This window comes from Pristis pectinata, chromosome 38 (assembly GCF_009764475.1).
Source record: "Pristis pectinata isolate sPriPec2 chromosome 38, sPriPec2.1.pri, whole genome shotgun sequence".
Lineage (NCBI taxonomy): Eukaryota > Metazoa > Chordata > Chondrichthyes > Rhinopristiformes > Pristidae > Pristis > Pristis pectinata.
In genome coordinates, this window is record NC_067441.1 from 1782380 (window position 1) to 1807912 (window position 25533).

At 50.7% G+C, this 25533-nt stretch overlaps 1 protein-coding gene across 1 annotated transcript in view; it reads left to right on the top strand.

The window, feature by feature from the left end:
* Window positions 1–25533, top strand: part of mark2b (MAP/microtubule affinity-regulating kinase 2b) — a 127006-nt gene that overhangs the window by 82442 nt on the left and 19031 nt on the right. Inside the window, exons 4-15 of the mRNA XM_052044939.1 lie at window positions 10378–10426; window positions 11914–11979; window positions 13588–13658; window positions 14733–14789; window positions 16288–16524; window positions 17706–17825; window positions 18497–18596; window positions 18680–18792; window positions 19631–19776; window positions 20628–20793; window positions 21696–21796; window positions 23936–24067. Coding sequence (XP_051900899.1) covers window positions 10378–10426; window positions 11914–11979; window positions 13588–13658; window positions 14733–14789; window positions 16288–16524; window positions 17706–17825; window positions 18497–18596; window positions 18680–18792; window positions 19631–19776; window positions 20628–20793; window positions 21696–21796; window positions 23936–24067 — 1358 coding nt within the window. The remainder of the gene's footprint in view (window positions 1–10377; window positions 10427–11913; window positions 11980–13587; window positions 13659–14732; window positions 14790–16287; window positions 16525–17705; window positions 17826–18496; window positions 18597–18679; window positions 18793–19630; window positions 19777–20627; window positions 20794–21695; window positions 21797–23935; window positions 24068–25533) is intronic.

The window sequence follows — 25533 nt, forward strand, 5'->3', positions numbered from 1 at the left end:
ATCAACATCAGCACCTCTGTGGATGCTGGAGTTCTGAAATAAAACAAAATGCTGGAAACACTCAGCAAGTCAGGCAGCAACTGTGGAAAGAGGAACGGAGTTAATGTTTCGGGTTGGAGACCTTCGTCAGAACTGGGAATGAGGCAAAAGAAGCTCGTAAAGCGGCAGGGAGGGGAATGTCTCTGATGGGGGAGACTGGACTGACCATGGGTAAGCTTGTAAACAAGGTTATGTGGTCAGGGATGTTAATAGAAGCAGAAGGTGAGAACGTGGACAAAAAGAACCGAGACACAAGTGTGGGAGTTGCAAATGCAGAGCAGGAGGATGAGCCCGGCAGGTTAGGCTGGGTATGTCCTCCGCTCCCAGACACGAACAGAGGAGGGGGTTGGAAGGAAAACAAGCTGAACTAATATCACAAGTGGATGATTGATACAGGACAAAAATCAAGTGAGTTGAAGTTGTAGAATTCAATACCGTGTTCAGAAGGCAGGAACATGCCCAGACAGATGAGGTGCTATTCCTCAAGCTTGCGTTGGGCTTTGCTGTGGGAGTACAGGAGACTGCAGACCGATAAGTCAGAGGGACGGCCTCAACGTTGATTTCTTTAACTTCTGGGTCTGCCACGTTGAGGCCAGATGTAGGTTGGAGGAGCAACACCTTGTATTTCGCGTTGGTAGTCTCCAACCCGACGGCCTCAACATCGATTTCAGTAACCCCTCCCCTCTTCCCCTCCCCCTTTTCTCTCTCCTTTGTGTTCCCTCATTCCTGTGGCCCCCACCTGCATGATCTGCCCATTCCCTTCCCCTGCCCATCTATTCCCACCTCCTTCCCTTATCCCATGGTCTACCGCCCTCTTCTATCACCTCTCAGCTCCCTACATCTCCCCTCTTACCTTCCCCCCTCACCTGGTCCCACCTGTCACCTGCCTGCATGTATTCCTGCCACCGCCACCTTCTTATTCCGGCTTCTGCCCCCTTTTCCAGTTCTGATGAAGGGTCTCGACCCCAAAACGTCGACTGTTTATTTCTCCGTAGATGCTGCCTGACCTGCTGAGTTCCTCCAGCATTTTGGTGTGCGTTGCTGGGGAATTAAGGTGGCAGGCAGCGGGAAGCTTGGCGTCACACCCCTGCGGACTGAGCACATGTGCTTCGCTAAGTGATTGCCCAGTGTAGAGGAGACCACAGTGTGAACACCGATTGCAGTTGGAAGAAGTGCACGTGATCGCTGCTTCACCTGGAAAAACTGTCAGGGTCCGAAGGGAAGTGGTGAGAGGATGAGTGTTTCATCGCTTGTTACAAGAGAAAGGGCCGTGTGGTTAGTAGTAGAAGAATGGATCAGGGAGTCACAAAGGGAATGGTCCTTGTGAAATGCTGAAAGGGGAAGATGTGTCTGGTGGTGGAATCTTCAGTGCAGAAATTGCGGAGAATGATTCTGTTGACTGCAGAGGTTGGTGGGGTGGAAGGTGAGGACCAGGGGAACTCTGTCCTTGATCTGTCCTAGAGCAGAAGTTCGGGGAAGTGTTTGAGATGCGGTCACGGGCTTTGTTAACGATGGCAGAGGGGAACAAATGCCACAGAGATGGAAGAACTGGGAGAATGGAACAGAATCGCCCTCCCTCACTGTGCCTCACTCTCCCACCCTTGGCCCTGTTCTTGCTCCTGCTCCTTTTGTCCTCAGGCTGCACCCAACGCTCCCACCCTTTCCCGAACCTTTCTTATTGAATGGCAGAGCTGGCCATATGGCTGAACTCCTTCTATACCCACCTGGATGGGTGGAACCCTGGGGTCCCAAGGGGATACAACAAAGAGGGATGTGTGGTGACGTTCAGGGACGAGTGGATTGATTGGGCCTTCTCTGTGTTGCCACTCAGTCTGAGGTATTGCTTTCCAATGGTCAGCTCTCCTCCATGTTCTCCTGCCAAAGTAAGGGCCTTCTTCAAAACTTCAGGCACTTCTCTCCCTCCTCCACCATGAGTGTAAAATGAGTGCTTGATGAGATTGGTGCAGGATTAGTGTAAAATGGGTGCTCAGTGGTTAGCATAGACTCGGTGGGCCAAAGGGTCTGTTTCTGTGCTGTTTAACTCTTGTGTCACTTCACTGTTTAGACTCCTGCATCAGAAGAGTGTTGCCTCAAACTATGGTAGGACATGTGGAGTGAACAGTAGGGACCTTAAGAGCATTTGATGTATAGAGAGACCTTGGGTGCAAATCCATAGCTTGCTGAAAGTGGTGACACAGGTGGGTAGGGTAGTGAAGGAGTCATTTGGTATACTTGCCTTTGTAGGCTGAGGCATTGAGTACAAGAGCTAGAAGTCGCGTTGCAGCTAATAGAGTTATAACAGCATAGAAACAGGCCCTTCGGCCCAACTTGTCCGTGCTGACCAACATGCTTTCCTGAGCTAGTCCCACTTGCCTGCAGTCAGCCCATGTCCCTCTACACCTTTCCTATCTTGTACAAAACATTGGTTAGACCACATTTGGAGTGCTGTGTACAGTTCTGGTTACCACTCCACAGGAAGGATGTGGTAACAATAGAGAGAGAGAGTGCAGAAGAGATTCACCATTAAAAGAGATATTGGGCTCACTGGAACATCGGAGGCTGAGGGGTGACCTTGCAGAGGGGCATAGATAAGAGAGGGTCTTTTTTCCAGGGCAGGGAGTCTAGAACTAAAGGGCACAGGTTTAAGGTGAGGGGGGAGAGATTTGAAGTCAATCTGAGGGGTGGGTATATGGAATGAGCTGGTGGAGGCAGATACAATTACGAGTTTTAAATGGCATTTGTACGGCTACTTGGATAGGAAGGTGTAGAGGGAGAAGGGCCTAATATGAGCAAAACTAGAGTTTTAGGTGAGAGGGGAAAGATTTAAAAGGGACCCGAGGGGCAACTTCTTCACACACAGCGTGCTGGGTATATGGAACGAGCTGCCAGAGGAAATAGTTGAAGCAGGTACAACAATAACCTTTAAAGACACTTGGACGGGTGCACGGATAGGAAAGGTTGAGAGGGATATGGGCCAAACGCTGGCAAATGCAACTAGCTTAGATGGGAATCTTGGTCAACACAGAGGAGTTGGGCCGAAGGGCCTGTTTCAGTGCTGTATGACTGTGACTCTAAGTGGGACTAACGAAGGTGGCTGAAGGACCAGTTTGTGTTGTATGTGATCCTATGCTTCGTGTGGCAACTTGCTGTGTGTCACCTCATCCTGTCCACCACAGCGAGATCTCAGAGCGACTGCAGGCAGTGTTTGCTGTTGACCTGTGCCCCATCCATGGCTTGGGTCACCCTGGGAGTCATTGAGAATGGGTGGTTGCCAAGTCTGGAGGTTGAGCAGCTCTCTCACATGTCCTCATTAGTGGCAGACAAGGCTGTCATTGGTCGGTTGATCTCACAGTCCCAAAATACAAGCCTGTCACAGAACTTAACAGTTGCTTAAAGTATGTCCTGTGTAGTGTCCCTGATTGTGTGAGGCACCCTCCGTCTTGTGCCCAGCACTGCCTCGCTGCAGCTGACTGGATTGAGGTTTCTTTCCCTGTCCTGCAAGCATCAACTTAAGACATGAGATATTTATTTATTAGTCACGTGTACATTGAAACACACAGTGAAATATGTCTTTTTGCATTGCTAAGAATGTGCTGGGGGCAGCCTGCAACTGTCGTTACGCTTCTGGCGCCAACATAGCATGCCCACAACTTCCTAACCCGTACGTCTTTGGAATGTGGGAGGAAACCGGAGCACCCGGAGGAAACCCACGCAGACACTGGAAGAACGTACAAACTCCTTACAGACAGCGGCTGGAATTGAACCCGGGTCGCTGGCGCTGTAATAGCGTTACGCTAACCACTCTGCTACCGTGCTGCCCCAACAGGAAGGCTGCTGATCTCCTATCTCTTAACACTGGAGTTTGGCTTCCTGTAACTGGACTCATTTCCCTAGTGTGTGAAAAGTAAAGTTTTCAAAAAAAAAGACTGCAGAGGCTGGAAATTTAAAAGAAAATGAGGCTGGTCAGGCTGCACCTGACTGCTCCTCTTCCCACAACTGCGGGCTGACCTGCTGAACGTTTCCAGCTTGTTCTGGTTTTGTTTTCCGAAACAGGCCCACGAGACCTTGTCCACTGTCAGGCACCCATTTACACTGATCCTACAGGAATCCTGTCTTATTTTCTGCACATTCCCATGAACTACGCCCCCCACCCCATAGATTGTACTCCTCACCCAAACTCTTTGGGGGGGGGGGTGGGGGGAGTGGAAGAGGGAAAATCTACAGCAGCCCATTACCCCACCGACCCTGCACGTCATTGGGACGTGGGGGGAAACCCCACGCGGTCACAGGGAGAATGTGCAAACTCCACACAGACAGACAGCAGCAGAGGTCAGGTATTGAACCTAGGCTGCTGGCAAGGAGAGAGAGCAGCTCTCTCCACTGCCCCTCAGTGCATCTGACCAACATGTCAAGCAGAGCAGACTACGCACTGCCCTGCTGTTCAGAGCTGGGCTGGGGGGGTGGATTTGCGTAGTTCGTTTATTGTTGTCATGGGCAGATGTGGTATGAATGCCATGAAAATTAGCTTTCTGCAGCAGCAGCACAGTATGTTAAAAGACAAGGACAAACACAAGTTAATGTAAACTTAACGACACTAATGCAACTTGCGTAGACAATTTGCATCTTCACCCACAGCTTGAACTTCCTCATTAAAGCAGCCAGCTCGATCACCCACCCCGCTAGGCACCCCCTCCCTCCTCCACCAGTGCACAGTGGCTGCAGTGTGCACCGTCCACAAAATGCACTGCAGTTACTCGCCCGGGCTACTCCGCCAGCACCTCCCAAAACCCCCCCACCTCTCCCACTAAGGAAGAGGGCAGCAAGGGCAGGGAAACCACCACCCACATGCTGCCCTTTTGCTTGTTCTCAGAGTCTCTCTCTGATCTGTATATTTCTGCCTTCATCTCCCGCTCTCTTGTCCTGTTGTCTGGTGTCTCACACTCTGCCCTCTCTCCTCCTGAGTGGACTTCACACAGCTCCACTCACCCTAACTTTTAAGCCAGTCGTTTTTTTCTGGCGAAAATTGGGAATGAAATAAATGGAACCAATATTGCAGATTAAAAATGAATGCTAGTGCAGTGCAGCCCAGGGTACAGCCAGTGATGGTGAGGAGACAAGGTTGAGGGGCAGGAAGATCATGAAGTTCCCTTCTTTGTCCTCCTCCCAGAAGAGGGATCTGTGGGAAGAGCAGAGCTGTCAAAGGCCAGGGAGCCGGTTTCCTCGAGGGAGTTGTCATCCCCACAGGGTGTGGTGTTCTGTAATCAGCAGCACTGAAAGCAAATTTAACGTCACCACAGTTTAAGGTGTTGCAGACACACCCAGAACCTTGAGAACGTTTCTACTCAGTGTACACAGTTGAACATTTTACCAACCCCTCCCCTCTCTCTCTCCCTTACCTCTGGGCTGTCTCCAGTTATCCAACTCGTTGGTGAGACCGCACTTGGAGGATTGTGTGCAGTTCTGGTCGATACACTGTAGGAAGGATGTGATTTAGCTGGAAACGGTGCAGGATAGATTTGCGGGATGTTACTGGGACTGGAGGGCTTGAGTTACAAGGAGAGACTGGACAGGCTGGGACATTTTTCCCTGGAGTGAAGGAGGCTGAGGGGTGACCTTATAGTGGTTTATAAAATCATGAGGGGTATAGACAAGGTGGACAGTCACAGACCTCCCCAAGGTAGGGCGTCTAAAGGGGATCTGAGGGGCAAGTTTTCCACACAGAGGGTGGTGGGTGTGTGGAACGAGCTGCCAGAGGAGGTGGTAGAGGCGGGTGCAATACAATGCTTGAAAGACATTTGGACAGGTACGTGGATAGGAAAAGTTTAGAGGGATGTGAGCCAAACGCAACCAAATGGGATTAACGTAAATTGTCATGGTGGTCAGCATGATCAAGTTGGGCCGAAGGGCCTGTTTCATGCTGTATGAATCTTTTGCACGCTTTCCCTCTCACATACTCACCTGGCAGCTGCAGATAGGATAGGATCAGGGGGCTGAATGGCCTGCTAATAGCACAGCGTGGCCTCCAGCTGATGCCAGAGCAGGGGATAGGGCGTAAGGCTCTGGAATGCGAGGTGCCGACTCGATCTGTGATCGTTTTCCCCATTGTACGTTGCTATGTCAATATTCTTCCCCCCCCCCCCCCCCCCCGTTGCTGCACGAGGTGTCACGCTGCAGGCAGCAGCCACGAGTGGGCGTGCGGCTGGGTGCACTGGGACTGTGGTGTGAGTGGAGGTGGGGGTGGTGAACTGGAGCACATTTGGACCAAGCGAGAGTTCTCGCCCAGCACAGCTGTCCGCCTGATGCCCCAGCGAAAAGGTTCACAAGGCGCTGGCTGACGCAGCGGTCAACTTTCTTGCATCCACCTTGCTGGATTCAACCCGGGGCATGTCAGTGCTTGGCTGCAGATCAGCGGTGGTGTGTTTATTCACAGCCCCGAGAGCCGGGCAAGTGCCCACACTTCCATCTCCGCTTCCTTCTCTCTTTCAGATTGCTTTCGGGCTGGGGGGAGTGAGGGTGGCAAATGGCTGCAGGCCAGAGTCGCTGCTGACTCAAGCCGGCTCCCTCTCTGGGCACAAACTGTCCAAAACCGCAGTGACTGGAGTCGCACAATGTGGGAAACGGCTCACTGAGTTGGCTCGTGAATTGACTTGGCCATAGAAGACGGGGTAGTGGTGGAGGGGGTGTTATTGTGACCAGTGGTGTTCCACAAGGATTGGTGCTGGGCCTGTTGTTTTGTAATAGATATGAATGACTTGTACAAAAATGTAGATGGGTGGGTTAGTCAACGGTATACTCACTGTGTCCCAGGACACTGTGTCCACACCAACCCTCAAACACTCACAGAAGTCCTGGACTGATCTCATTTCATTCTCCTTGTACTGCTTCCCCATAGATTTTATCACTTACCTATACACTGAGGAGCACTCTGCCAGGAGAGGCGGTGGAATCAGACAGGATAGAGGCATTAGACGGATGTGAACAGGCCGGGAATGGAGGGATATGGTTCATGTGCAGGCAGCTGGGGTTAAGTTAATGTGACACCATAGTCAGCACAGATGTCATGGGCTGTTCCCGCACAGTGCTGTTCTGTGTTCTCAGGGCAATTCGTAGTGGCCAGTTAACTCTGAGATGTGGGGGGGGGAAAACAGGAGAACCCAGGGGAAACCCACATGGTCACGAGGAGAACGTGCACACTCCACACTCAAGAGACCGCCAGAGGTCGGGATCGAACCCGGGTCTCTGGAGCCATGAGGCAGCGGCTCTACCTGCTACGTCAACTGTACTGCCCCCAATTCCTCAGATGCTGCAATTTAGCATGAGGTTCATTCTGCAACCCCCCCCACCCCTCAACTCCCCGTTCCTGACGCAGAGACAAATTTCTTTGGCCGCCACGAGCTTTTCAGCAGGTCCACCTGTAAATCCCAGATCATTAAACCCTACACAAACAAATCTCTCGGAACCTTGTCACCAGCCAGAACTGGATTACTATTGGTTTCCGCCAGAGGCGCAAACAAAACCTCTTGCCTGCAATGGGAGTTGCTCAAACTCAGCAGGCCTGATCGTAATGTGAGAACACGGTCGCTCCCGCTCTCACCCTCCTCCTCCCACTCCTGCAACCCTCCCCGCACACGCAAACAGTGGACCTCGCTCAGAATGGCAAATAGAAGCTAAAAGCTGTGAGAGAGTTGTGGGGAGAATTTCGAATGCTTTGTACAGGCAATAGCAGACTCAAATTGATGTAAACCAGCTTTTTAGTTATCTCCAGGCAAGTGCATTGTACCCAAGCAGCTGGATTAGAGCCATAAAGTTGTACAGCACGCAAACAGGCCCTTCAGCCCAACTGGTCCATGCCGACCAAGGTTCCCACTTAAGTTAGTCCCATTTGCCTGCGTATTGGTATTGGTTTATTATTGTCACTTGTACCGAGGTACAGTGAAAAGCTTGTCTTACAAACCAATCATACAGGTCAATTCATTACACGGTGCAGTTACATTGGGTTAGTACAGAGTGCATTGAGGTAGTACAGGTAAAAACAATAACAGTACAGAGTAAAGTGTCACAGCTACAGAGAAAGTGCAGTGCAATAAGGTGCAAGGTCACAACAAGGTAGATCGTGAGGTCAGAGTCCATCTCATTGTATAAGGGAACCATTCAATAGTCTTATCACAGTGGGGTAGAAGCTGTCCTTGAGCCTGGTGGTACGTGCCCTCAGGCTCCTGTATCTTCTACCTGATGGAAGAGGAGAGAAGAAAGAATGTCCCGGGTGGGTGGGATCTTTGATTATGCTGCCTGCTTCATCAAGGCAGCGAGAGGTAAAGACAGAGTCCAAGGAGGGGAGGCTGGTGTCCGTGATGCACTGGGCTGTGTCCACAACTCTCTGCAGTTTCTTGCGGTCCTGGGCAGAGCAGTTGCCCCATATCCCTTAAACCTTTCCTGTTCATGTACCTGTCCAAGTAGCCATTAAATGTTGTTAATATACCTACCTCAACCACTTCCTCTGGCAGCTCGTTGCATATACCCAGCACCCTCAGGTTCCATTATGGATTATGTTCTAATTGACTTCAAATCTCCCCCTGGTTTCGACCCTGTAACCACCTCCTCAACCCTCCATATCCACGTCCCTCTGGTTCCAACCACCTGTGTATCCCCAATTTCCACCACTGGCAGCTGCGCCTTCAGTTGCTAGCACCCTGAGCTCGAGGAATTCCCTCCCTAAACCTCTCTGCTTTCCCTCCTTCAGTCGCTCATTGAAGCCACAAACATTCTGAACCAGCTTGAACCGAGTCCCAGGGCAATTACAGTACTGGCGTACTCACTGTGTCCCAGACCCCTTGCCCGCTCCCTATACTAGTCGGGTCTGATTGCCCTGCCCGTACTTTAGAGGCAAGGCCAAGTTGTAGGCTGATCCAGAAGGTTAAGGTGTGAGATCCGCTGTGAGTTGGTGTCATTGTGTTCAGAATTGACTTGCCCATAGACGGGGTAGTTGTGGAAGGGTGTCATTGTGTCTGTGACCAGTGGTGTTCTGCAGGCATCAGTGCTGGGACCTCTGTGTGTGATGTATATAAATACTTGGATGAAAATGAAGATGAGTAGGTTGGTAAGTTTGCAGACAGTACAAAGATTGGTGGAGTTGCAAGCAATGAAAGAAGGTTGGCAAAGGACACAGAAGGATATAGATCAGTTACGGATTATGGGCAGAGAAATGGCAGATGGAGTTTAATCCGGGCAAGTGTGAAGTGTTTGGGAGGTCTAATGTAAGGGGAAGGTATACAGTTAATGGCAGGGCCCTTAGCAGCATTAACGTAGAGGGGGAAACTGGGGTCCAAGTCCATAGCTCCCTGAAAGTGGCCACACAAGTAGATAGGGTGGTAAAGAAGGTGTGTGCTTGTCTTCATTGGTCAGGGCATTGTGTATAAGAGTCAAGAAGTCATGTTGCAGCTGTATAAAACTGGTTAGGCCACACTTGGAATACTTGGAGTATTCTGGTCACCCCATTACAGGAAGGATGTGGGGGTTTTGGAGAGGGTGCAGAAGAGGTTCACCGGGATGCTGCCTGGATTAGAGGGTATTAGCTATAAGGAGAGGTCAGACAAACTAAGCTTGTTTTCTCTGGAGCGTCGGAGGCTATAGGTTAGATGGTCAGAATCTTTTTCTCAGGGTAGAAATGTCAAATACTAGAGGGCATAGCTTTAAGGTGAGAGGGGGAAAGTTTAAAGGAGATATCCAGGACAAAATGTTACAGAGAGCGGTGGGTGCCTGGAATGGGCTGCCAGGGTGGTGGTGATATGATAGTGGTATTTAAGAGGCATTTAGACAAGAGGGATATGGATAATGTGCAGGTAGAAGGGATTAGTTTATTATGGCATCATGTTTGGTAAAGACTTTACAGGCTGAAGGGCCTGTGCTGCTGTCCTGTTCCTTGTTCTGTGTCTAAGTGAGAGCAGCAGGGTCTGCCGCTGAGTGCTCCCCTGTGTTCAGGTGGGCAGGGAGCTGGAGACTGAGCAGGAGTGTCATCCCTGAGAAACTATCTGCTCCCCCTGCAGAATAACAACAGCTCTCTGGTCTTGCTGCACTGCTCCCAGTACAACCTTGATCATCCTGTACAAAATGTGGGAGGACACTGCCAGCATGGTGGTGTTACCGTGTGATGTAGGCTTGTACAGGTAGCTCCAAGTATAGAGCTGACCATCAAACCTCATCGTGGGGAAACCGATATCGCACAAAGCCTCAGACTGGAACCGCAGCGTGTAGACAACTTTTCCATAGGTGTTGGTGTAACGTAAGAACCTGCTGTGATTTGACCCTGCATTTAATCTTATTTCTTTTGTTTCCTTGCAGTTGTTTCGTGAAGTACGAATAATGAAGATTCTGAATCATCCTAATATAGGTGAGAACTTGCTGCTTCGACCTAGCCTCGGCATAAGCCTCCTGCCCTTGCCCAGTGTAGCCTCGGGCTGGTTTTGGGGTTTTGGGCCTCGCACGCTCTCGCGGTGTATGGGGTTGGCACAACCTGGTGTTCTGCATCACTTGCACTCCCTGGATTCTGGCCTCGGGTTCCCATCACCGCAGCACTCCCCCATGCTGGCTGGGGAAAGGGCTGATATTACTTTGTCCGTGATCCATCCTGCTCAGTCCCACACATGGCCTCAGGCCACCCTAGATGAGGAACTGAAGGAAAGCCTCACAAATAAAACCACTGAGAGCAGCCTCCTTCCAAACGTGGGCTAATCGGTCTCATGTACCGAGATACAGTGAAAAACATTGCATGCCATCCAGACAGATCATTCCAAACACCAGTACATTGAGGTAGTACAAAGGAAAAAGGACTAATGGAATATAGTGTTACAGTCACAGAGAAAGTGCAGTGCAGGCAGACAATAAGGTGCAAGGGCCACGATGAGGTAGATTGAAAGATCAAGAGTTCAAGATCTTCATTGTACTCCGTTCAATAGTCTTATAACAGCGGGATAGAAGCTGTCGTTGAGCCTGGTGGTACGTGCTTTCAGGCTTTCGTATCTTCTGCCCAATGCAGTGGGGGGGAGAAGCAAGAGTGATCAGGGGGTGGGGGGAAGTGAGAATGACCAGGGTGGGAGGGGTCTTTGATTATGTTGGCTGCTTTCCCCAGGCAGCAGGAAGTGTAGACAGAGTCCATGGAGGAGAGGCTGGTTTGTGTGATGGACTGGGCTGTGTCCACAACTCTCTGGGCTTTGGGTGCTTTCAGTGAGAGCAGAGCAAGGTTCCTTCACGTTGCATTGCTCCTTCACTGGATGTCTGAACCCCAACACCAAATGAAGTTGCACTCATTTTAAAATTGGTTCATTATTGTCACACATACTGAGGTACAGTGGAAAACATGTCTTGCATACCATCCATACAGATCAATTCATCACATCAGTGCATTGAGGTAGTACAGGGTAAAACAACAGAATGCAGAATAAAGTGTTACAGTTGCAGAGAAAGTGCAGTGCAGGCAGACAATAAGGTGCATGATCATGACAAGGTAGATTGAGGTCAAGCGTCCATCTTATCGTACTAGGGAACTGCGTCTTATAACAGCGGGATGGAAGCTGTCCTTGAGCCTGGTAGTACATGCTTTCAGGCTTTTGTATCTTCTGCCCAGTAGAGGGGAGGAGAAGAGAGAATGGGGATTGAACCAGAGCTGGGAGGAGGAAGGGTGAGATGTTTGGCAGTCTATCACAGTCCTGAAACGTAACTGCAGACAGCTTCCCATTACCTGTGGCACCAGACACACCAAGCTCAGCACAGAAATTTACAACCATGAACTGTTCTATACTTCACCCCTTCCCTCCGGCAGAAGTTTGAAACCTTCCTGTGGCACTTTTTTAAACCTAATTTTATCTTTCTCTCTTGCAGTTAAATTATTTGAAGTTATAGAAACGGAGAAAACGCTGTATTTAGTGATGGAGTATGCCAGTGGGGGTGAGTATCTTGGTGTGGGATGGGTGTGTGAGAGAGCAGAATGACTGCCCTGTGTTGGTTGGAGCCACCAATGTGCAGTGGGTCTGAAACTCGCTTCCACCCCTTGGGGTCAGGTGCTCAGTGTGAGGGATACTCTTTACCCATCCTCTCACCAATAACTCGAGGGGGGAGCTTCTAGGAAAGACCACCTGTCTGTCTGCTGGATTGCTCCTAGTGTACCACCACTCCTCGCCCTTCCTGGGAGAGACCACCGTCACCTCTCCATGACCCAGCGACATTAACTGAACCCGTGTGGAACGCCAAGACCTTTGGTCACCCTAAACCCAAACACGTGGCTGTGTCACCACAGCATCGCTTGCCATTCAGGCCAGATTGGTGTGGACCTTACACCCATCTTAAAACCCTGGTGGCAACACTGGGTGTTTCGGACTGGTCGCTCCCTAATTTTTGAACGGGTCACTGAGTGAAGCAACCCACCTTCCGCTGGTCCAGTGAATAGATGGTTCCGTCTAAACTGTTGGGGAATTGCGAAACTCATCAGATGTCCCAAGGACCCACCACCTTCCTCATCTTATGAGGAGAGGTTGAGCGAGCTAGGGCTTTTCTCTTTGGAGAGGAGGAGGATGAGAGGTGACTTGATAGAGGTGTACAAGATGATAAGAGGCATAGATCAAGTGGACATTCAGAGACTTTTTCCCAGGGCGACAATGGCTAACACAAGGGGGCATAATTTTAAGGTGATTGGAGGAAGGTATAAGGGGGATGTCAGCGGTAAGTTTTCCACACAGAGAGTGGTGGGTGCGTGGAACGCACTGCCGGCAGAGGTTGTGGGGGCAGATACACTCATGACATTTAGATAAATATATGAATTGGAGAGGTGGGGAAAGTTCAGGAAAATAGCACTGTAGAAGATCAGCCATGATCTCAGTGGATGGAGTAGCAGGCTCGCGGGACAGAATGGCCTCCTCCTGCTCCTGTGTGGTAATCCATTGTCCACAGCACCTGATTTTCCCCTCAACCTTACCAGAACAATCCAGAGCGAGTTCATTTATACCTGGGTGTGTGGACATCGCTGACGTCAATTGTCCATCCCTGACTAGCCCCCAACCATGGACGGTGATAAACAACCACACTGGTGGTTCAGGAGTCTCAGAGAGGCCAGACTGGGGAAGGACAGCGCACTTCCTTCCCCGAAAGACGTCAGTGAACCAGGCACAACAGTCCAGTAGTTTTGTGGTTGCTGCACTATGAGTTCTGTAAAATTTACAGATTTATTTAATTCCCCAGCTGTGGTTGGTGGGACTCAGTTGTGTCCGGACCATTGATCCTAATGTTTGGCTGTTAGTCCTGTAACTTAACTACTGCACTGCCACAGTGAGCCCGGAGAGAAGTTGGTTGCTGGAGAAGACAGATTGTGAATTTCTCCCTGGTCGTCACTGCCTTTTGTCATGCTTGCACGCTATACATGTCTGTGGATCAATGACCAGTACTGAGGGACCGGTCAATACACGCGCCAGCGTTGCATTGCAGTACCTCTCTCACTTGTGAGGGTGGCTTGCAGGATCTTCTGTTCAATTTCCATGGCTAACCGTGCGTGCCTTCCTGCAGGAGAAGTCTTTGATTACTTAGTTGCGCATGGAAGAATGAAAGAGAAAGAAGCCCGAGCCAAATTTAGACAGGTAAGTGTCAACTCCGCGAGCCCAGGTGATTGACTGCCTGTCAGATTGGTGCCAGCTTCTCCCAGCTCTTCCTTGTTTCCTTATCTCTTCTACATCCCCCTCCCACCGGCCCTGCATCGTGCAGCGTCCATTCACTCCTTTCTTCCCTCTATCCGCTCCACCGTTCTGCCGTCTGTTCCCTCCTACCATCTCATTACCCTCTCTCCTAATGCCTGCCATAAACTTCCATGCCAACATTTCCCATTTGATTTTCCAATGTAAACAGTCACGGTGCAGTTCCAGCATCTGGCCACATGGTGTCCCTGTGAGGAGAATTTTTCCCCACTGCAGTTGAATTTCAAAGCCAAAGTGGAGTTTATTGTCAGGTGCACAAGTCCATGTGTGCACAGGTACAGTGAAAAACACCAGCATCACAGGCACATGGCAACATATAAGCAGCATTCACAGTTAAACACACTTTTTACAAGAAAGAACACAATTAGTACAAAAGAATAACAAAGTCCTTTTCAGTGCAGAGTGATCAAAGTGGTCACAGTGTTGCCAAACTGTACTGGTCAGGGTTGTGCCGGTTGGTTCAAGAACCGAATGGTTGAAGGGAAGTAGCTGTTCCTGAACCTGGTGGTGTGGGGACTTCAGGCTTCTGTACCTCCTGCCCGATGGGAGCTGCGAGAAGATGGCTCGGCCCGGATGGTGGAGATCTTTGAAAACAGATGTCGCCTTCTTGAGACAGCACCTGCTGTAGATATTACTGATGGTGGGGAGGGATGTGCCCGTGATGTGTTGGGCTGAGTCCACTACTCTCTGCAGCTTCTTGCGTTCCTGCACGTTTGAGTTGCCATACCAGACCATGATGTAACTAGTTTTGCCCATGCTTATGCCATTTGCCCGTGGCATCAGCTTTTTGGGGTTGGAGATCATTGTACTTGCCTGTGGGTTACTGAGACCTATAAAATCTCTGCCCACCCCTTGGAGACTCGATGTTCATTGACTGGCATCTAAAGCAATCCTTGTGCTTGGGAAGTTGAAGTAGGAGCTTGTTGCTAATCTGATGTTTCTCGGACTTGTGTTTTCTAGATAGTATCTGCTGTGCAATACTGTCACCAGAAGTGCATTGTCCATAGAGATCTGAAGGTAAGGGACATAGTTTCTCTCTATTTGTCTTGCCAGGGCATTCATTCTGAGAAGAACACTCTTGGGCAGCACTGACATTGAGTTATATCACTTCTTCACATTGTGCCTTGTTTGATTGCGAGCTTCTGCAATTGTCTTCAGAGAGTTATTACGCAGACTAGTTGAGGTGCATCTCATAATGCACCAAGGGGTTTGCCGCAAGGACTACTGTAACCCTGAAATGCATCAGACTCTGCAGGCACTCAGCTCACTGCTGCCGAATGGAGACTCGGGACGGAACACAAGAGGGTGGAGTTGTACAAAGCTCTGGTCACACCCTGGAATAACAACATTCAGTTCTGGGCCATGCACCTTCAAAGGAGAAACCGTCTTGGAGTGTCTGCTGGGCAGGTTTACTGGAACAACAAACAATCTGCTGGAGGAACTCCGCGGGTCGAGCAGTATCTGTGTGGCGGGGGAGAGGAGTTGTCGATGTTTCGGGTCAAAACCCTGCATCAGGATTGCTCTCTCTTCCTTCTCCTTCCCTCCACAGATGCTGCTCAGTCCACTGAGTTCCTCCAGCAGATTGTGTGTTGCTCCAGATTCCAGCGTCTGCAGTCTCCTGTGTCTCCAGGTTTACTAACACATTGGTGGCAATGGAATGACTTCTGAGTTTAGAACAACGGATCTCATTGAAGCGTACAAAATCCTTACAGGGCTTAACAGGCTGGGTGCAAGGAGGGAATTTCATCTACGGGATCCAAGGAACATAATCTCGATAAGGGGTGGGGACTGATGTTTAGGATGGAGATGGGGACAAATTTCTTCACTCAGAGGGTGGTGGATCTTGGAATTCTCTCTGTCGAAGAGCTGTGGAGATTTATTCAAAGCAGAGATGGATAGATTTCCAGGTATTAAGGGGATCAAGGCATATGGGGATAGTGCAGGAAAGTAGTTCTAAGGTAGATCAGCCATGACCTTGATGAATGGGGCAGCAGGACTGAAGGGCCAAATGGCCGCCTCCTATTTCTTATGGTTGGGAATTGTAGCCCCTTGAATATTGGGTATTGGAGGGATGGTCTAATTGGGAGTTGAGAGGGGATAATTAAATGGTATCTGGATGGAGAAACCTCTTAAATAGACAAGGCACAGAAGGATGCAGACCTAATTTGGTAAATGGGTTGGTGTAGATGGGTGGAAGAGTCAGCATGGATGTGGTGGGCCGAAGGGCCTGTTCCTGTCCTGTACGATTCTGTGACTATGATGCAGGAGTCAGGTGGCATGATCTCCGAGCAGGGCGGACCTGTCACCAAGCTTTGGTCTTTAAACTGATCAGAAGACTCAATGGGGTTGAGGGCTTCCCCTGAGTTAGAGGAGGGGCAAGGGTCTTTTGAAACGAGAGGGGTAAAGTGATCTGGGAAACTTTCCAAAGCCGACTCTCGTACCTGCTTTCCTGTGTCGTGACCGGCTGGTGGATCTCCATTTCTGTTCTGATTTTTGCGTACTTTCTCCCACCCAGGCAGAGAACTTGCTCTTAGACGGAGACATGCACATAAAAATAGCGGACTTTGGCTTCAGTAATGAGTTCACGCTGGGGAATAAGCTAGACACATTCTGCGGGAGTCCCCCTTACGCCGCCCCAGAGCTCTTCCAGGGGAAGAAGTACGACGGGCCAGAGGTGGACGTCTGGAGCCTTGGCGTGATCCTCTACACACTCGTGAGCGGCTCATTGCCCTTCGACGGTCAGAACTTGAAGGTATTGGGTCAAGCTGAGCTGGGCGTCTCCGAGTGGTGAGAGGTTTTGTTTCTGTGTTTGACAAGCAATATCATTTTCCCATCATTGAGTGATCCAATACCAGAGGGCATGCATTCAAAGTGACAGGGGGTAGGTTCAGAAGAGACGTGATGGGTAAGTTTTTTACTCAGAGCGGTGGATGCCTGGAATGTGTTACCTGATAGGGTGGTGGAGGCAAGTTCATTGGGGGCTTTTAAGAGGGGCTTGGATGGGCACATGAATGAGAGGAGAATGGAGGGATCTGGGCATTCTGTAGGTAGGAGGGATTAGCTATGTCGGCACAACATTGTGGGCCGAAGGGCCTGTTCTGTGCTGTACTGTTCTATGTTTCAAACAGAGAGAGACTAACCACCTCATTTCACTTCAGGATCAAACATCAGATTCAGTAGCACAAAATCTTTCAGTCAAGAGTGCAAGTGCTTTCCGATTTTCTTTTACCTGCTTTTCTCCCCCCACCACCCCCCCCCCCCCCCCCAACTCGTTTCCCATCCCAGACTGGGGGAGAGGGATGGCAGAGAGAGAGGCAGGCCTGTTGGCACGTCGAGTCCATGCTAACCGTTGAGTTCGGCCCATTTGTATTCATCCAATTTTCTCCCCACATTCCTACCAACACCCCCAGTTTCTACCCCTCACCACACACTAGGGGGGGCAACTTACAGCAGCCAATTCACCCACTGACCCCATACGTCGTTGGGATGCTGGAGGAAACCGGAGCACCCGGGGGAAACCTACGCGGTCACGGAGAATGCGCAAACTCTGGATATGCACACAGACAGCGCCGGCGGTCAGGATCAAACCCAGGTCTCTGGCAGTGTGAAGCGGGGGGTCTACCCAGTGTGCTGCCCTCAGACACCCTGCTTCCTCCCTGATGGCATGTGGCATGTCAACACGGTTAGTGAAAGGGATGCCTCTGTCTGATAGTGTGGCTGGGACTGGTATCAGACAGACCCAGGTCAGACTTGCTCCATATAGATGAAGAGGTTGCAAAAGCGAGTGTGTAAACCATAATTGCCTCTCGGAACTAAGTCGCTTGCAATCAGGATGACTTAAGCTGGAGTCTTGATGAAATTTGAAAAGGACTTTTTAAAAAAAAAGAAAATTGTAAAGCCATGCTGTTATATCTGCTGTGTGTGTGTCTGCAGGAGCTCCGGGAGAGGGTGCTGCGAGGCAAATACCGAATCCCCTTCTACATGTCCACAGACTGTGAAAATTTACTCAAGAAATTCCTGGTACTAAACCCCGCCAAACGCGGCAACTTAGAGGTGAGCTTGAGAGGCATTCGTGACGTGTTGCCAGGTTTCACAGGGCAGAGAAAAGCACAGTTGTTTGCCACTGCAGTGGGGCACAGTGCAGAGCGAGGTCTGTCAGGAGCAGGGTGCTCTCAATGGTCTGGTGCCCACAGACTGAAAATCTCCAGGAGGGTCTGAGGAGCAGCAGTGGGCAGAGTGTTCAGTTGGAGGGGCAGTGCTAAGAGAGTGCTGCACTACCAAGAGGGCAGGGCTTAAGGAGGGATCAGTGCAGAGGGAGCATTGAAACTGTGGGAGGGGGTGTGAGGGGGGAGTTCCTTGGGAGGGGTGGCGAGGGGTGGAGCCCCGCGAGAGGGGCAGTGCCTCGTTGCTGAGACCTTTTGAGTCTTATTAATCAGAGGCCTTTGCTTGACCTCTTGGATGTAAAAGATTCCTCAGGCTGTACCTCCTCCTGCACAGTATTCTCTTCTCAATGAGCTAAAAAGCCAGCGATCTGGTTACTTGTGTCCGGGACCCCACTGGGCTCAAATTGTTTGCTGAGTTCCTTCCGTAACAACGGTGGCAGAGCTCGATAAAACTGCCTCATTAGCTGGGAATTGCTCGGTCTGGCCCTGCCTGTGTTCAAACACAGCAGTAAGTCCAAGCCTCTCCTTGGTGAAACTGACCTCAGCCATTGCCTTGTGCAGCAAATCATGAAAGATCGGTGGATGAATGTCGGCCACGAAGACGACGAGCTGAAGCCCTATGTGGATCCCGAGCCAGATTACAAGGATCCCCGGCGGACAGGTAAGTTTCCCCAAGTGCCCGCTTGCCTCTTGCCGCAAGCCTTCAACTGCCAGCGGTTTAATGGCGTCTTCTCTGTGCTGCAGAGCTCATGGTTAACATGGGGTACTCGCGGGAGGAGATCACCGACTCCCTGGTGAACCAGAAGTACAACGAAGTCATGGCCACGTACCTGCTGCTGGGTTGGAAGACATCGGAGGTAAGTGGGGGCTGGGAATGGAGGGGTCAGGACCTGCCCCCATCATCCCATCCTGCCCCACTTGCCAATGTTACCTGTTCTACCTCACCCAGAGTTTAAGTAACTCCATTCTCCCCCTTGTTTAACACAACAGAAAGTTACCTGGCTAATTTAAGATAGTTATAGAGTCACAGAGTTGTACAGTATGGAAGCAAGCCCAGCTCGTCCGTGCCAACCAAGTTACCTACTTGGGCTACTCCCATTTCCCTGTGTTTGGCCCATGTCCCTCTAAAACTTTCCTATCTACGTACCCGTCGAAATGACTTCTAAACATTGTAATTGTACCCGCCTCTACCACTTCCTCTGGCAGCTCGTTCCACACACCCGCCACCCTCTGTGTGAAAAAACTTACCCCTCAGGTCTCTTTTAAATCTTTCTCCTTTCGCCTTAAACCTAGTTTGAGAATCCCCTACCCTGGGAAAAAGGCTGTGGCCATCCAACTTAACGATGCCCCTCGTCGTTTTGTAAACCTCTGTAAGGTCACCCCTCAGCCTCCTACGCTCCAGGGAAAACAGCCTCAGCCGATCTAGTCTCACCCTATAACTCAAGCCCTCCAGTCCTGCCCTTGGAGTATCTGAAGCTATTGCTGTAAATTGAATCATGTTCTGTAATTAACCTGTGATGAGAGGAAAGGATCATAAGGGATCAGTCAAAGAGGACTGAATCCGAATCTCAGAAACGTGCTCTTTCAGCCCATCTTGTCCATGCCGACCCTGGTGCCTATCCACGGATCTGGGCCTCGTACCTAATAATCCTGCCCCATTGCTAAGGATTGCAACATTTTCTGTTTGGCCCACAGCTGGAGGCGGACTCTCTCTCTACCAGTAACCTGTGCCTGAAGCCCCGCACTGACCATGCAAACAGTAACGCACAGTCACCCTCCAACAAGGTACAGCGGAGTGTCTCAGCCAGCCAAAAACAGCGGAGGTTCAGTGACCAAGGTAGGTCTGGCCACTTCTGACTGTCCAGCTTCTGGGGGAGTGGTGGGTATCATGACGAGACAAGACATCTTTATTAGTCACGTGTACATCGAAACACACAGTGAAATGCATTTTTTGCGTAGAGTGTTCTGGGTGCAGCCCCAAGTGTCACCACGCTTACCGGCGCCAACATAGCATGCCCACAACTTCCTAACCCATACGTCTTTGGAATGTGGGCGGAAACTGGAGCACCCGGAGGGAAAACCCACGCAGACACGGGGAGAACGTACAAACTCCTTACAGACAGTGGCTGGAATTGAACCCAGGTCCTGGCGATATAATAGTGTTACGCTAACCGCTACACTACTGTGCTTCGGTGGCTCAACAGCTCTCTGACCTTGCACCTTATTGTCTGCCTGCACTGCACTTTCTCTGTAACTGTGACACTTTATTCTGCATTCTGTTATTGTTTTCCCTTGTACTTCCTCAATAAACTGATGCGATGAATGATCTGTATGGACGGCACACAAAACAAAGTCTTTCACTGTACCTCGGTACATGTGACAATAATAAACCAACCTTTCACAGACAGACACATGGCCTCCATTGGAGTTGTAAGATTTCAATGATGTTAGTGTTCTAGTCTAAATTAATCAATGTCACAAGTTACAGGGGTGAGATGCAAACCTTTGGTTTATTTGTCCAGCCTCATCCCATATTGTACTGACTTCACAACCAGAATTTGGATAGGGATAGACCTCACGGTCCCTGGGCTGTAGGAGCTGGGAGAAGTCCATTCAGCCCATCTGCTCCATCCTGGTGCTCAGCTCACCCACCCACCCGGGGTTAACCTTGCCTGTTTGATTCTCGCTGCAGCTGGACCCAACGCTCCACGTCCAAGAGGAACCAGGCCAACAAGCACCGATTCCAAACACCCGGAGAGGAGAAGGACGGGTCCCAGCGCTCCAGCAGCAACGTCAAAGTGCCAGCCAGCCCCCACAGCGGTGCTGACAGGAAGAAAGTGGTCCCGTCCACTGCCATGGTGAGCCAAGCCACCGAAACACTCTCCGCCGCACAGGAACAGGCCCTTCGGCCCACCATGTCTGTGCCAAATACGAAGCCAATTTAAACTAAATCCCTTCTGCCTGCACATGGTCCACATCCCTCTATTCCCTGCACATTCACGTGTCTGTCTAACAGCCTCTTAAACACTTTGTATCTGCCATCCACCCCACCCCTGGCAGTACATTCCAGGCACCCACCGCCCTCTGTGTAAAAAAAAAACTTGCCCCGCACATCTCCTTAAACTTCCCCCTATCACCTGAAACACATGCCCTCTAGTATTTGACATTTCTACCCTGGGAAAAAGATTCTGACTGCTTACTCTATTTGTGCCTCTCATAATGTTATAAACCTCTATCAGGTCTCCCCTCAGCCTCCGCCGCTCCAGAGAAAACAACCCAAGTCTGTCCAACCTCTCCTTATAGCTCATGCCCTCTAATCAGGCAGCATCCTGGTGAACCTCTTCTGCACCCTCTCCACAATTCCTCCTGTAATGGGGGCGACCAGAATTGAATGCAATATTCCAGATGTGGCCCAGCCAGAGTTTTATAAAGCTGCAACTTGACTCCCTGACTCTTGAACTCAGTGCCTCAACTAATAAAGGCAAGCCTGCCTTACGCCCTCTTTACCACCCTATCAACCTGTGTGGCCACCTTCAGGGAGCGTTGGACTTGGACCCCAAGATCCCTCTGTACATCAGTGCTGTTAAGGGTCCTGCCATTAACTGTGTACTTTCCCCTTACATTTGACCTCCCAAAGTGCAACATCTCCCACTTGTATGGATTAAACTCCATCTGCCATTTCTCCACCCATATCTGTAACTGATCTATGTACCCATGGCTGTTAAACCTAAACATGTGTCTTTCCTCAACCCCCTCACAGAACAGTGCCCTTCCTACCAGCGTGGCCAGAGGCAGAAACTCCCCGATGGTGGACCGAGCCGGCGTCGGCCAGCAGGGCAGCATACACAACGGCAAAGACAGGTAACTAACACTAAGCTTTGGTGTTCCTTCCGCACCATGGCTCGTGGGTCCCTGACACTCGGGTGCAGCCTCGGCTCTTAGGGGACCCCCTGATTTGTCATCCTCTGAAGGAAGGGAGACGGGGGGCAGGTAGAAGGGAGACTGGCTCTAGGGGACACCCTGATTTGAGATAAAGAAAGGTAGACAGACCAGAAGGAGGTTGGTTGCAATTCTAAACTTTCTGAGCTGGTGTTGACCTCGTGCACTTTCTTTGTCATGGAACTGAAGGGTGCTGTGAGACTTCCTGCTGAAAGGTACCAAAAGGCACCGAGTCTGGGTTACCCCGAGGCAGAACTTCTCGTCCTCTTCTGCCTCATGAGCTCATTTAAACACGGGTGGCACACTGACACAGTGCCAGAGACCCGGGTTCGATCCCGACCTCCGGCGCTGTGTGTGTGTGTGGAGTTTGCACGTTCTCCCTGTGACCGCGTGGGTTTCCCCTGGTGCTCCCGTTCCCTCCCACATCCCAACCACGTGTGGGTCGGTGGGCTTAATTGCCCCCTAATGTGTAGGTGAACGGTAAAGTTGAAGGGAATGTGTGAAGAATAAAAAGGATTAATGTAGGGTTGATGGTCGGTATGGACTGAAGGGCCTGTTTCCATTGCTGTATCTCCGTGACGGTGAAATCCTTTGCAACACCAAAATGATGCTGGTGGTAAATCGGTTACCTTGTACAGTGAGAAAGCAAACCACAGCTTGCCATCAGCAACTGGGAATCACTGCCAGAGGTTTGCAATGAGTCTGAGACAGGCGCGAGCACTGGTGGGTTTGGGACGTGGAGCAAGAGAATGGCTAAGATCCAGAGTCTGGAGCACCTGAACTTAATAGAGACCCCGTATGGAGAGACAAGAGACAGCAGATGCTAGAATCTGGAGCAACATACAAACAGCTGGAGGAACTCAGCGGGTCGGGCAGCATCTTGTGCAGGGAGATGGACAGTTGACGTTTCGGGTCGAGACCCTTCACCTGGACTGAGAGGTGGAGGGGAGACGGCTGGTGCCTTCCATCTCCATCTCAATGTGCCCAAACCATTTGATAGCCGATTTATAGTCCCTGTTGTTGTGTAGGAGAGCTGGCAGCCGCTTTGTGCACAACGATATCTCAAAAGCCGCAAGCAAGGCAGGGGGAGGCCATTCGGCCCATTGTGCCCATGCAGAGCAGTCCCAACTGTCCTATTCCCCCTGCGCCCTTGCAGTTTATTCTCTTTCATCAGCTCCCCTGCTGTTCCTTTGCCTTTTACCTGCGCTAGGGATATTTTGTAGCAGCCAGTTACCGTACCAGCGTGTGCTTGGGAGGCAGGGAGGGAATCCCACGCGGTCATGGGAGTCAAAGTCGAGTTTATTGTCAGATGCACAAGTCCACGTGTGCACGGGTGCAATGAAAAACTTGCAGCAGCATCACAGGCACAGAGCACCAGATAAGCAGCATTCACAGGAAAACCAAAATGTAAATTATAGACAATTTTTACAAGAAAACACAATTGGAGCAAATAAAAATCAATTTTATTGCAAAGTGGTCCCAGTGTTGCTGTACTGAGGCAGTGATTAGGGTTGTGCCGGTCGGTTCAAGAACCGAATGGTTGAAGGGAAGTCGCTGTTCCTGAACCTGGTGGTGTGGGGACTTCAGGCTTCTGTACCTCCTGCCCGATGGGAGCTGCGAGAAGACGGCACAGCCCGGATGGTGGGGATCTTTGATAATGGATGTTGCCTTCTTGAGGGAGCACCTCCTGTAGATACTCCCAATGGTGGGGAGGGATGTGCCCGTGATGTATTGGGCTGAGTTTCTTACGTTCCTGCACATTCGAATTGCCATCCCAGACTGTGATGCAGCCAGTCAGGACACTTCCAACAGTACGCCTGTAGAAGTTCGTTGGAGTGTTCGGTGATGCTGTGAGCACGTAAACTGGGCACACTTGGCACTGGAGGTCGGGATCGAACCCAGGTCTCCGGAGCTGTGGGGCAGCGGGGTTAAACACTGGTCCACATATCTTGCAGAGATCCTTCCCCCACAGACTGTCCACATCCGGCCGGGGAACGCGGTGGAGATGGGAGGGAGGGGTGGCAGACGCAGTGCTCTAATTAAACTTTGTTCGCCCTGCAGCTCGTCGACACAGAGCTCCAGGATATCCTCCATGTCGGTGACCTCGGCAAGAACACGGCACACCAAATCCATGTCCACCTCAGTTCACCCTTCGAAATCCACGGGGAACAGCAGTGATTCGCAACGTCCCAGGCAAGCTGTCTGGGCACGGTGACCCCCGGGGTGGTGGGGACGGGTTGAGGGGCGATCAGGTTGTGACACTGCCTCAGAGGGTACACTTCCAAACGAAACAAGTGTTGCACTTGTGAGCTGTCCAAGGTGACCCACATGACAGCTCTCCACTTGAACATACGTACATGAAACACGGAACAGTACCACACAGGAACAGGCCCTTTGGCCCACCGTGTCTGTGCCAAACACGATGCCGAATTAAACTAAATCCCTTCTGTCTGCACACGGTCCGTCTCCCTCCATTCCCTGCATATTCATCTGTCTGTCTAATGGCCTCTTAAATGCCACTGTCGTATCTGCTTCCACCACCACCCCTGGCAGCCCATTCCAGGCACCCACCACTCTCTGTTTTAGAAAAAAATTAACACCGCACATCTCCTTTAAACTTTCTCAGTCACAGAGTCATACAGCACGGAAACAGGCCCTTTGGCCCAATTTGTCCATACTGACCAAGATGCCCACCTGAGCCACAGTCCCATCTAAGATAAGACACCTCCACTAGTCAAATGCACATCGAAACATACAGTGAAATGCATCCCCCGCATTTTCCTCAAAAAAGCACTTTCCTTAAACATTGTCCTCTGGTACTTGACATTCCTTCCCTAAGAAAAAAGGACTCCGGCTGTCTACTCTATCTGCTGCCTCTCATAATTTCTGTCAGCTCTCCCCTCAGCGTCCGCCGCTCCAGAGAAAACAACCCAAGTTTGTCCAACCTCTCCTTACAGCTCATGCCCTCCAATCCAGGTAGCATCCTGGTGAACCTCTTCTGCACCCTCTCCAAAGCCTTCACATCCTTCCTGTAAACGCACCATCCTCTCCACTTTTCACTGGTTCTGATTTCTGCACGGCAGTGTTGACAAGCCCAGAAAATGAAAATGAGCTTGACCCAGTACAGACTGTACTCCTCTAACTCCCTCTGGGACGAGTTAGGAGCAAAGAGACAAGGGGGCACTAGGACCCTGAGGCTGACCTCCCACACAACCAACTGAGAGATGGGGGTAGGGGAAGCCCTCTCTATTTATTATTCATGCATTCGACATCCAACCTTCCAGGAGGATCCTGCTGCACATTGCGAGATGATTCTCCTTCGTTATGTGCCTGCACTGTAGAGCGGATAGTAGAGAGGGAAAGGTGGGAATTAATATTCCCTGTCAGGGCCCCATATTCGGCCTTGGATGGTGAGCCACTGCGGGGGTCAGAGCAACCCTGTGGAAAATCACAGCCAAATACTACAAACAGGACCGGTCTGAGGGAGTGCCCTGTTCCAAGATCCTGTAAAACAGCCATGTCGTGCTTGAACGTTGCGCAGTCACGTTAACAACAAAGCATCCTTCCTGCGCCAATCCCAAAACAATGATGTGGTTCTGTGTAAAACACAAGCCAGTGCCAGATACCCTCAGCACTGCCTGCTCTGAGGGTGTGGCACT